This window comes from Lolium rigidum, chromosome 3 (genome assembly GCF_022539505.1).
Source record: "Lolium rigidum isolate FL_2022 chromosome 3, APGP_CSIRO_Lrig_0.1, whole genome shotgun sequence".
Taxonomy (NCBI): Eukaryota; Viridiplantae; Streptophyta; class Magnoliopsida; order Poales; family Poaceae; genus Lolium; species Lolium rigidum.
Window position 1 is genome coordinate 251,738,241 of NC_061510.1, and position 13,481 is coordinate 251,751,721.

The 13,481-nt window shown below is 47.2% G+C and overlaps 1 protein-coding gene across 1 annotated transcript; it reads left to right on the forward strand.

Moving 5' to 3' along the window:
• The first annotated feature begins 389 nt into the window (after positions 1-389).
• On the forward strand, positions 390-5,060 carry LOC124703291. The gene is made up of 3 exons (XM_047235517.1): positions 390-760; positions 1,205-1,403; positions 1,496-5,060. The coding sequence occupies exons 2-3, from the start codon at positions 1,286-1,288 to the stop codon at positions 4,705-4,707; spliced, it is 3,330 nt and encodes a 1,109-aa protein (XP_047091473.1). The 5' UTR covers positions 390-760; positions 1,205-1,285; the 3' UTR covers positions 4,708-5,060.
• Positions 5,061-13,481: the final 8,421 nt, after the last annotated feature.

Consider the following 13,481-nt stretch of genomic DNA (forward strand, 5'->3'; position numbering starts at 1 on the left):
TTGTGTGTCGTAAACCTACTTTTTTAAAAGTTGAAAGCCATGAAGAGGATCGGTGGGCGCAGCCGCTACGGGACACCTTTGTTTTCATCGATCCGACCCTTTCGATTTTCTTTCCTTTTTTTCTTTTATGTTTTTTCTTAGGTTGATTATGTGCCCCATTAGTTGTACCATGTGGTAGCTATATTAATATAGTGGGACGAAAACTTATTTCAAGAACAAGCTGGCAAAGTGGAGCGTAGCAACGGGCGACCGTCAACTTAGCTATCTGCTAAAACTAGAACTAGCTAAACCTGCCAGATTTTTTTGGTAGTGTTCTTGACTTGTCCAAAGCAATTAATTACACAAGCCTACAATTTTCCACTGATTAAACTGCGGTGGTCAAGTGGTCATGCCGCCAAGGAGACAGCACCATGCTTGTCTCATCCCGGAACACAGAACCACCATTTCCTCTCCCCGTCTCCTCCTCCCTTGCTCTGGTCCCCCTGCCGTAGTCTCCTCCTCCTCTTTTTCCTCCCTCTCTCTCCTCCAACTTTCACCAGACAGCCCGACCCTGAGCTCAGCTGGACATCACTGACGCCGCAATCCTCCTTTTCCCCTTTCTGCTATTGCTCTCTTTCTCTTTTCTTCCGTGGCGGAAGATTCACCGCTCCGTCGCGATCCCTCCGAGTTCGTTCTCGCGGGGGGCGCGGCGGGAGGAGGACAGGGAGCGAGACATTTTGGCGCGAGATGATCTTCACCGGACCCGGCCTTACAAGGAAAGGTTCGTCTTTCTTTTTCTCCCCCAGTCCTTTCTTGCATACGGCTGTAGATTTCCCCACCTTCGTAGATCTGCAAGTGCTCCGCTATCGATTCGGTTGATCCATGGTCCATGTGATTCCTTGCTGCCATAGTGCCATGGTTGGTGGCTTAGGTGGCGTCTTTTTTTTCCTGTATGCATATCCATCTATGTTCTTGAACTTGGGCTAGTTGGCTTGCTGTATACTTTTTTTTTACCGAGGATTGCTGTATACTAATAGAATGCAAACACAACCGTCTCCTGTCTATTCTTTAGGGAAGGATTTTCTGGTGGAGTTGCATATCTTTATTCCTTGATTGTTTTATATGTAGTAATACCTAGTATGGTAACTTTCGCAAAAATAACTTTTGTTTAAAGAAGCCAAAAAGTGGAAGATCACTGAGGTGGAGTTGATTATTGTATCAACAGGGGGTTGATGTTGACGCTGTATGACTGAAGTGCGTCTAGCTTTCTATAATCGAGATATTGCGGCGGGGAGGAGGCCAGGCCATGTCCATGGAAGCTCAAAATCTTCGGTTTGTCAGGTGCCCGAAATGCCTCCAGCTGCTCGTTGAGTACCCGACCATTCCGGTTTACCAATGCGGCGGCTGTGGGACTGTTCTTAGAGGTACAGATCATGCCATCTATCAATTGCCTGGTTATGCAATGTTTCTGTTTTTCGCAGAATTTGTTCTGATACTTGTTGAATCTGTGATGCAGCGAAAAATCGAGGCGCGCCGGTAACTCGTCCTGATCCGGTATCCGGTGAACAGAACAGTTCTCCACGCAGTTTGGAAGGATCCATTCAGACTAGCAAGTCTATTTCTTCAGATGAACAGAAGGTTGTTTCTGCTTGTGCACAGCCTAGTGATAATGTGGTGGAGGGAAGTATTTCCTCTGTCAGTAAGGATGACATCTCCTGCGAGAATGTTAATCCAGAAAGAACTCTGTCCATTGGAGAGAGTGCAACATCTGGCAAGGTTGGTGGTGAGGAGAACTGTTGCCTGGTTGATGGCAATGCCCCAAACCCTGAGTTTATGATCAAAGAGGCAGATGACAACGGTACTGCAGCTGATTCTAGTATGAAGCTGGTCGAAAATGTACAGAATGTTGAAGCAAGTGAAACTGGAAACGGGGAAAAGGGATACAGTATGGGTGATGCTAGTGTTGGCAGTGAAGTTGCTGCTGTCCATAGCATGGAAAGTGAGGAATTAGCAGATTCTAGCAATAACATGAGAGGAGAAGTAGAGAGCATGGACATGGACGAGCAAAAGTTATCTGCTACCAATGAAACTATGAACTACCATGAGGTGGTTGAGACAAACAAACTGTACAAGGAAGATGAGGCAAAATTCAAGAACATGCTGTCTCAGAGAGAGGATAGGCCTCAACCATATGAGGGTTTACTTATTGAATCTTATGAAGATCTGATTGAAGAATTGGAGAGGTCTCTATCCTTAAGTGATGACGAGGAAGAATTTTCGGATGTAGCAGATAACAATGGGCTCAATGATGCTCTGCATAACCAAATTGGTAGCCGAAGGTTTTTGTCAGCGGGCAAAATGAATGATGATCCTCGGAGTGATCCTCATGGCCGATTGATTGAAGAACTGGAAATGTCTTTTAGTGATGCAGAGGAACCATTAGAACATCATGTCAGGATTGCAGACAAAGATAATCAAGATAAAGCTCGTGGGAAGGAGCATGATAAGGATCCACAATTCCTGGTTAATGAAACTGCCAATACATGTGAAGGAAGTATGTCTTCCACTGATGGCAAACATATACAATCTGAACAAAATTTTGAAATGAACGAGCTAACAGCTGATGGCACTAAAGAAAAAGAAGAGGGTTGGACTGGAGATGATAATAAGATCGACTATGTTCATGGGAATGAGCTTGTCGTGCTTACAAACAAAGACATTTCAGACATAATTCATGAGAATGAGCATGATAAGGATCCACTGTACCGGGACACTGAAAGTGCAAATCCATGTGAAGGAAGCATCTCTTCTTTCGGTGATGAACATCTCAAATTTGGACAAAATTTCCAAGAAAATGAGTTAACAACTGATGGCCCAAAAGAGAAGGAAGATGTTTGTATTGATGATGATAATAAGATCAGCTGTTTTCATGCGAATGAGCTTACCGTGGTCACAAACAAGGACATTGCAGAAAGAGTTCATGAGAATGAGCATGATAATAAGAACGACAGTGTTCATGGGATTGAGCATGTCGTCCTTACAAGCAAAGACAGTCCAGACATAATTCATGAGAATGAGCATGATAAGGATCCACAATACCTGGAGACTGAAAGCGCAAAGCCGTGTGAAGGAAGCATCTCTTCCATCGGTGACGGACATCTCAAATCTGGACAAAATTTCCAACAAAATGAGCTAACAACAGATGGCCTGAAAGAGAAGGAAGATAGTTGTATTCAAGATGACAGTAAGGTCAACTTTTTTCATGCGAACGAGCATGTTGTGGTCACAAACAAGGACACTGCAGAAAGGTATCATGAGGATGAGCATGATATGTCTATGATAAACCCACACTACCTGGGCGCTGAAAGTGCAAATCTTGGTGAAGGGGGCATCTCCTCATTCAGTGATGGACATATCAAATCTGGAGAAAGTTTTGAACAACACAAACTGACTTCTGATGTCACTGAAGAAAAGAAGGATACGGACGATGACAATATGAATATCGGTGTTCAAGCTGACAAACCAGTAGATGTTGCTGGGTTTTCGAGATTGCCAAATGAGAGGATTCATTGCAAATCACCTAGCTTCGTTAAGAAAAAAGAAGAGATATCATGCAGATACAGAGCCAGTCTACTTCGTCAAGGACTTTCTCTTGATTCTGAAGACTTCAAGTCAATCCAAAACTTCATTGAGTCGCAAATGGATGGAACCTCAAGTTCTCTCTCAAGTGGGTCACCTAGTCAAGGAGATTTGGTGCTGAAAACATCAAATAAGTTCAAGACTGTTGATCAACTTGAGCGCCTCAAGAAGATGGATGGTCTAAGAGATCAGCTAAACAGGCTTTCTATCCAGAAGAGTTTGGAGAAAAGGTATCAGAATAAAGACCTGGAATACCAGCCACAGCAACTCCGTAACTATGATGCCGAGCAACAGTTTCGAAGCATTGATGCTGATTCCAACCCAAGTTCTTGTACCCTAGACTCCTATTATGGTCATCGAAAGCCACCAATGTACCCCCCACCAAATCCTTACTCACCAGCCCATTCATATGCGCATAGTCATTATGGACATGCGCAAGCACACATCCCACACAACTTTGATGCTTGGGAGTTCAATTCATATTACCAATCCTCACAAGCTGGTAGCTCAATCCTTGACCACGATTCACTAAAGTCAAGCTTCAAGGAACAGAAGCGAGTGGTGAGAAAGCATATATTGCGGCCTCTGTCAGGTGCTTCACCATATACAGTCTGCAACAGCTGTTTCTATTTGGTCCAAATGCCATCCGATGTCTACATCTCAAAAGGGAAGATCGGGAAAATGCAGTGTGGTAAGTGTTCCAGGGTTATTGTATTATCAGTTCCTGCTGTAGATCACGCCGATGCAAATATCAGCAAGGAAGCAACCCAAAAATCAAGCAAGGTCGACGGCAGAATAGTTGCTAGAACTGAGAGTGCTTCTTACAATGTCGGTATAAGTGAAGATTATGGAGCATCCGTCACAAGAAGCTTGTCTACTCGAGCTGGACGAGCCCTTGCTGTCACAGAAAGTAGCAAGAAGGTTTCAGACTCGGCACTTCATCTGCTCATGGGGTATGATTCAGCAAGCCAGTTGCTACGTCACAGCAGGGCGTTTGAGCGTCACAGCAGGGCGTTTGATGATGGATATGAGAGCTTTGAGTCAATGGTGCCGGTGTCCAACAGAGTGTCCAGAAGGAAGAACATGTGATGTTTTGTACTGGTGTGTGAAGCCTCTCACATGTCACAGTTTTGAAGACACGATGACAACTTTCCTGCAAATAGTTTCATGGATTTTTGCCAGACAACTCTAGCCTATTTGAAGTCATTTGGTTTGTCAAATTCTTTTTTTGTGGTATATATATTGTTTATTCTTGGTGTAAACTTGTCCATATTTGGGGGGTATAATATGAGTTTTTGATGATACACACTAGTATTTCAGTTCAGGGGATTATTATTCATCATTGTTCAAGTAGAAAGATCTAGGAACTCCTACATCTTGAAACAAGGTTATGAACTCCTGACATGACAAGTGCAACAAGGTTGACATTGTCAAGATCTTCCTACCGATGCTTACCTCTTTATATTACAGTCATTTTTTCTGTAATTGCATATTTCCGAATATCCATGTGCTGCAAGCCTGCAACACAAGAGCCTATGTTTAGGTGGAGGGTTTATTATCTTTTGTTGCCCATACATGTCAAGATGTGCATGGATAGGTACCCGGCCATGTGGCTCTTCCTTTTCATGATGCATCTTGTCTCCTGATGATTGCAAATGGACAAACTTGTTACATGCTGTTGGCACCTGGTATTAATGTCAGGTGTTGAAGGTATCTCTTAGCAAGCTAATGCAGCCATTGCTGATGACATCAAGCTGCTGTCCCTAACAACCCCCAGTGCCCTGGAAATTAAGCTGGTCCATGTGTTTGATGGTCAGATTTAGGATAAAGAAATTGTTGCATCAGGAGCACTTCAGACACACTTCCCAAATCGGAGTGTAATTTAACTGTTCAACATGTCAGAAATTGGAGGCACTGATCTGTTTTAATAACCATACGAGTGCAGTTTTTGTTTGAGAATATTTCTTGTTTCCAGTAACAAAAGGCATTGTGCATTCTGGATGGCTGTCTGGCAAAACCATGGTCAGGTTCTGCCAGTTTTCTTCTTCCCTGCTGTATATTCAGTTTATTGTACCAGTGGTTTTTCTATTTGCATTTCCATATTTGTCTGTAACATACTATTGCCTGAAGCTAGATTCAGCTGCCGTTTGATTACCAGGACCCCTTGCAGGCATCATCTTTCTTTCTTTCTGTTAACTTCTTGAAAGATTTTTCTGTACTGTTAGTTTAGCATCATGTCTTCTTTTACGAGTTCCTGTTTTAGCAGGACTCAAGCCATTTAGAATCAGGTTTGACGCGTAGCAGAGAAAGTGCTGTGTTAATCTTTGTAGCCAACGACTTGAATATTGAATTGCTATTAATAAACTGACGCGCTCATGAACAACAAAGATTTTGTTTATACCAAACTAAAAGTTACATCGAAGACCGCTGGATACACTTTCTCCGACTCCACCTTCATCGTCTTGGTAGTCCTCCGTTACTTCACTGAGAACTGAGAAGAGCTGTAACACGATGTACTTTTTTCGATAAAGTGCGCTTTCATTACTTTTTAAAAGTATCACCCGGCCTCTGCATAACAAGATGCAGACAGCCGCACACACACAAAGTATCATAGTAGCACACACATGGTACCAAAAAAGCCGAAAACTGAAGGACTAAGAGCAGGTCTAACAGACCCCGTAAAAGGCCCAACCCCGTAAAATAACCGCCGATATACGGGGTAGGACTCTACCCGGCCGTCTAGCAGACCCCGTAAAACAGGCCCCCGTGTCGATTTTTTACAGTTTGGACTACGGGGTGGCTTTTGGCCCCTTACTTGTACGGGGCGGGAGGCCGAATACGGGGCCAAACCCTCACTCGTGGCGCGCTGAATATTCGAGAAATCGCAACTGCTTCCACGACGGCTGTTGGCGCTCGTCGGTGCCTCCCGGCGTGGCGGCGGCTCGGTTCGCCGGTAGGTTCGCGCCGTGGGCGCGCGAGGTGGGGTTGGGGAGGCGGACGAGGTGCAGCGGCGGGCCGTGGCGGGCGGCGGCGCGGCCGGCCGTGGCGGGCGGCGGCCGAAGCCGACCGGAGCCGGGCGCGGCCAAGTCCGGCGCGGCCGTGGCGGGCGGCGGCCGAAGCCGGCGCGGCCGCAGGCGAGGGCGCGGCCAAGGCCGGCGCGGCCGCAGGGCGGGCGCGGCCAAGGCTGGCGCGGCCGTAGCGGGGCGGCGGCCAAGGCTGGCGCGGCCTTGGCGGGGTGGGGACGGGGACGGGCGGCCGTGGGCCGGCGGCGGCGGGGGCCGGCCGGCGGCCGGCGGGCGGGGGCTAGGCAGGTGGGGGCGGCGGGCGGCAGGGGCTAGGCAGGGGCGGGCGGGAGGAGGAAGAAGAAGTGGAGAAGGGGATTTTTTTAATTTGGCATATTTTCGGAATATTCCTTTTTACAGTTTAGTTATACGGGGTCTGCTAGCTCGGATGATTTTTCGGCCGGTGAAAACTGAATACAGGGCCCTCTACTCGCGTTTTAAGGGGTGAAAAAATACGGGGCCTGTTAGACATGCTCTAACAACATGGGACGACGACTAAGACGCAGAAGACTCTATCCGTAGATTACGCCGCCATCCATGTTGGGAAAAAATATCCTTCGCCACATCCTCCTCCAACCATGTAGATACCTCCATAAAGAGGTCTCGACTCTCTGGCCTCTGAAGCAAAGACCACGAACGGAGCAAAGCGGCGGATCGGTAGATAACCTGCAAACAAGAAGAATTAGTATATTGGAAAATCTTGTCATTTCTACATAGCCAAAGCGACCAAATAATGGCAATCGCCCCCACCCTAATAAAAGTTTTATACCTACGATCCACTCCATTGAGCCAACTGCCAAAAATATTGGCAACACTCGAGAGTGGATACAAGGTTGAACCTATTTGGGTTATCGACCATATAGATCTCGCAAATTGACATTGGAAAAAAAGATGGTTGATTGTCTCATCATGATGACAAAAGACACACTTTTTACTACCTTGCCAATTATGCTTTACAAGATTATCCTTAGTAAGACGATGTAGTAAAAGCAACTCTAACAATTACTCGAAAAATGAGCCGAACCGAAAAATTCCGGCGAGTTTACGAGTTCAGGCCGAAATAGGCCCAGAATAGAGCCCGAACTCACGACCTGGCTCGAGTTCGGGGACCCGAAAAACTCAGCGGCCGCCCCGTATTAAAACGGGCCACAGAGGGGAGTTCGTTTCCAAACCCTACTCCCCTCCGCCGCTGCCAACCGCTCCGCCACCAACCACCTCCCTGGCGAGGAATCCAGCGTGCAGTAGCGACGCTTCGGCCCCAGCTCCGCGACGCCATGGCCTTGCGTGGTAGCTCTGCACGGGGCAGCGCAGGATTGGGCGGCGGGGACTCGCCGCCACGGCCCCCCATGTTCCGCACGGAGGCGGAACGGCGCAAGTTCAACCGGTCGGAGGGCGCGCGCAAGCGCAGCGCTCGCCGGTGGACGAACTGGGGGCTCACGCCCCCCAGGAAAGCTCGCCAAGTACGGCAAGAATGGCGGCGAGGGATCCTCCTCCGGTGGTTCGAGCCGCCCACCGCGCCCGCCCGTCTACGACAGCTCCGAGGAGGAGGAGCTCGTCATCGCGCAGGAGCCTACGTCCACGGCTCCGATGAGGAGGACGCCGTGATGGCGCAGGTGGGGGCGATCACGGAGGCGGAGGCCCGCGCCCGCTTCTGCCGGGAGGAGGCCGATGCCGTCCGCTAAGTGCGGGAGTACGAGGCGGCGTGCCGGGAGGAGCGCGTCCGCCGCGTTAAGCTTGAGATCGTCGAGCTTGACTCCGAGTAGGAGCTCCTCACCGTCCTCCGCGTCGACGCCGTCCTCCGCCTCGACGCTCAAGCTCTGCCACCACCGGCACCGATGCGCGCAGAGGCCATCGGGCCTCATTTTGCTCGGAATCAGCTCGTGCGGTTAGGGCTAGTATCTAATTTAGGTTTGTAGTATATATTATGTAAATTTTGATGCTCAATCAGAGCATCAAACTACCATCTATATATGTTTATCGATGAATTTTCCCGCAACATTTCAATTGCGTTTTTTTAGTTTGTGTTTTACGGGTTCTGTTCTGCGCCAGCTACAAAATCATCCTAAGCCACGTTTTCGAGAAACTGAATACAAGTTTTTTGGTTCCGAAATTTTCGGTTACTGTTAGAGATGCTCTAACCTCATATGTTTCCAGGAAAAGGAAACTACCCTGAGTCGAGCGCCCGATAGGCTAAGACGAAAATGGTTGAACTCTTTGTGGCCAGAGTCACAACCTTCTCAAGGTAGATTGCCAAATTGTTAGGCCATCGTCATGCTAACAGGGAAAAATATTCTTTTATATAGAAGGCAACTTTATTGTCCGATTTTAACTTAATAAATCCCAGATAGCATAAGGATTCGGAGTTACAACTCATACATGCTGCGGCGTACACCTTACCAGCACGAGCCATCCGCTGATACTCCAAACACCAGGCAGCACGGGGGCGGTGGGGGGGGGGGGGGGGGGGGCTCGGGTCTGGGTCAACACAGAGCTTCACTTCTTCAATTTCTTGGTTTCATGGACGCGTGTAGCTCGCGCTCCATCTAGCTTAGCCATTCCTTTTCCATTCCCTTGAACTTAGGCCTCCAGAGCCGCAGAAAAATCACAATTTTATAGATAATATCAGCAGGGTGGTTAATGACTTTCCTTTCGATGGTAATTTTATTACGCATTGTCCACAAGGCCCAGGATTGCGCTAAGAACAAAACCCATAGGATACGGCGAGTATAACCCACAAAGCTTGATATGATTGCGTGGAATTGTGGGAAGTTAGCTGGCCTCCAGTTACACCCCAGTAATTGGCACAGCACCGCCCAAGCGAATTGCGCCGTGGAGCAGTTAAAGAAAATGTGAGCCGCATCCTCCGGCGCACCACATAAGGCACACCCTCCCGTCGAGGGCCCCTAGCGAGTGGCAATCTGAAGATTAGATGGAAGCTTGTCCAACGCCAGCTGCCAGGAGAAGATTTTTATCTTTAAGGGAACCCTAGACTCCCACATATCCTTGAAATGTTCCACCGACGTGCCCTGAGATAGCTTGAAATATAGCGATTTAACAAAAAAAAATCCGGAGTTATCCAGGTGCCATCGAATCTGGTCCTTTCCATGTACCAGTTCCACTTCATCGACCAAGTTACACAATTCCCTCCACTGCCTCGTGCCTTCCTGGTCCAAGGAACGACGGAAACGAATAGCTAACCCTTCCCCTTGTAAAGCAGTAGCTACCGAAACTGATTCGTCATCACAGATAGCAAAAAGAAGCGGGAATTTCTCTTTGAGTGGCCTAATATCAGTCCACCAGTCCAACCAGAAGCTGGTGCGGGCCCCATCACGCACCAGGTATTTAGTCCTTACTTTAAAGAGGTGTTTCACTCTGTCTAGGCTCTTCCAAAATTGCGAGCCCCCTTGGCCATCTATTATATTATTAAAACAACAAACAACCAACGGTGCGGATTAGCCAGGAATAATCAAATCAACAACAACAGCCACGATCGATTAACTTAACGTCCAGTGCTGCTGATTTGGATATACACATCTACGGTGTCCTTCTTGGCTACGTCTGCCCCAAGTCCCCATGCACAAACCTACTCTGAATTGACTCCACGTTCGATCTACCGCTTCTCTCCCGCGGCCGCCGTCGCCGGTTCAGCTGGATCTTCTGTCGCCTCTCCTTATCTATGTGCCTGGCCGATACGATGCCTCGAGTTCTCTTCCTCCTGGCGTCCTCTGTGTACTTTGGAGATTGTTTACGGTGGCACCATCCCAAGGCTAAGCAAGCACGAAAATATGATGTAAGTTTGGCCGGGTCTCCTCTTCTGGGCTCTCTGATAGTGTCGATGCCCAGGTAACTATCATCTAGACATAGCTATGTGTTCTATTTTCACACTGTGTTGGATAGATCTAAAAGCAGGGTCGTTGTGTTGTCAGTACGTTTTGACCACCAAGGATTGACAGGGATCTATGGATTTTGGTTGGAGATGGAGTTGAAAAAACAATCTGTTTCTGTCCATAATATTTCGCCGGCTGTTTGGGCTTCTAGCAGTTAAGTTGGTGAGACGAATTGGAAGGTCAGTTTTCAGTTAGATCACTTACATGTTTTCTGCCAGTATAAACACCAGGTGCTAATTAACTAAGCTATATTTTCCTTTTATTTCAGGTGTGTGATCACTATGATTGGTTCATCTTTTCACAGGAAAGCAAGTTCAAATACTCGATTTATATGATCTAGAAAACTCAACTAGATCATACCCACGCTACCTGGAGCAGCGGTGCTTTATCGTTCAATAGTACAAACTGTTAAGTACATACTCAGGTTTATATACTCAACTTTATTTTCAGATTTAGTGACAGTACGTTCTACAATGGTTTCTGACAGTTTAGTTGGTGAGACGAATAGGAAGGCCACCAGATGTTAATTATTAACCTGTTTGTCCTTTTATTTCAGGTGTCTGATCAAAATGATTGGTTCATCTTTTCACAGGAAAGTAAGTTCAGATACCCGATGTGAATTTATAGGATCTAGAAAACTCAGCTTGACCATTCCCAGGCTACCCTGGATTAGCAGCTTTATTGTTGAATAGTTCAAACTATTAGGTACATACTCAGGTTTATATACTCAACTTTATTTTCAGATTTAGTGAGAGTGTGTTCTACAATGGTGTGCATAAGTGCTATTGATGATAACCAGTAAATGTATGCACCTTTTAGGATTATCTTTGAATTTTAGAAATACTTAAACAACGCTAGAAAATATTACCTCTGAGGTAGTACTATATTTTAGATTCTATAGGTCAATCAGCAAAGATATTCATGCTTATAGCCTATTTTAGTGGCGACGTTGTATACATTACAGTATTGGCTCCCTTCTCATTTCTCTTGCGATAAATGTCTCTCACGTCTTTGGGTTTGATTAAATTGTAAGGAAATATGCTAGCATCTTAAAATTTAATACTGCATTTGATGGGTTCGCTTTGGCAAAAATAGAGAAAATAAAGAATATATCTATTATATTATTAAAATAACAAACAACCAACGATGTAGATTAGCTGGGCATAATTAAATCAAGGCCAATCACCAAGATTAATTCCTAAAAAATATAGTGTCTGTTAGGATATGGAAATATACCGTGTACTTATCCCTCACGTCCAACAGAAAAAAATAGGGAAAGCCAAACGTAATCAAACCCTGAGAAATCTGCATCTTTTTTTTTTTTTTTTTGCGAAAGAGTACATGTATTAAAATACAGAATTCAGTACAACACGTACCCAAACCACTCGAAGAGACTAGAACAGCTGCCCAGCAGAAATGTACAAAGGAACCCTAGAAATAAAGAAATTACAAAAAGGTCCCTCAGGTTCCAACTTGCACAGGGCTTCGTCTTCAACCACGGCCACTCGCCCGCCAGGTTCCTCCACCCCTCGATCCACTGCGGCAAAGAAGAGGAAAAAAGAACGCAGCGCGTCCCGACTGCGAACGCCATCTCCAAAAGAGGATTTAAGAGCCGCAAAGATGCCTGTCCCGACGGAAAGGAACTGAAATCCGATTCCAGAGTATCGGCCGGGACATCGTCCCCGGCGTCGCCGACCAACTCTTCGAACTCACCACAGAGAACCAGAGAAAAGAGAAAACACAGCCAGAGCAAAGGACAAGGAAGAAAACTCGGCCATCTTCCGGCAACTCACTCCTAAAGCTGCTCCTTGGCTCGACATCAACGGCGGAGCATCCATCCATGCCACGGCGGAACCAAAGCACAAAATCCACCTCGAAGCCGTCGCCGCCGCTACAACAGCCCCGAAAGGAACCAAAGCTCCCAGATCCGTCGGTGGCCACCTGAGAACAGACCGCCGGCGACGAATCCCGAGCCACTTTATTGAACTCCATCCCCATCGGGACCGACGACGACACCGATCGGCAGGAGAAACCTAAGCTACTAGGTCCTAAACCTATAGCTATACATATCCGGCCTCCGGATCCGGCGTTCCCCTCCACACCGACGAGCAGAAGCCTGCATCATGGTTCATCCCCCACGCCGCCGCCGGCTCATCACGAGCAACAGCGCATTCCCCACGCCGCCGCCGCATCGAGAATAACAACGCCATGTTTTTTCTTAACAGCATAGCATGGAAGCCTAGAAAAACCTTTTAATCATCGGAGTGCAGCTCCCCGACCCATGCGAGGATGAGGTGGTTTCGTCGTACTACTGGATCTCAGGAAAGCCGGCGGCCTTGCACCGCCACAACTTTTCCATGTCGGGCTCTGAAACCTGGATGGCGCCTCCGTTCAGGAATCAGGACATGCACGGCCAGCCGAAGCACATGCAACCTGAATCAATGGCCTTTTGCCTGCCGGTTTCATTGGACTACAATCTGTATGACGGTGACTTCGGCCACATCAAATAAGATAAGCTAACTTCTGCTCCTGATTTGTTTGCCTGCAGCCACAAACCATGTTAGTGTTAGCCTGCAGCCAATACGTTGAATTTTCACGTGACTGGTGTTAGCACTAATCTTGAAGTTTGTTAGCTAGAGGCTGTTTGCATGTGTACGTGCGCGTGTGGGTGCGGCCAGGTCGTGTATTCTAGGAGAAGAACAAGTCTGCTAGCTGTTGGGGTGGCTTAGTGCATGGATAAGCATAGATTTAGTTAGTGGCTCCTGATCGCATGCGTGGAGTTAGTGGCTCCTGGTCGTGTGCGTCAGCAGCTATTTATATCTTGTATGCATCGAGTGTAGGTGTGTGGGGCAAATAGAGAAGATGTAGTCTCCGATAGGTTTAGTGGCCGGCAGGCAGGTCGCCGTGGAGGACC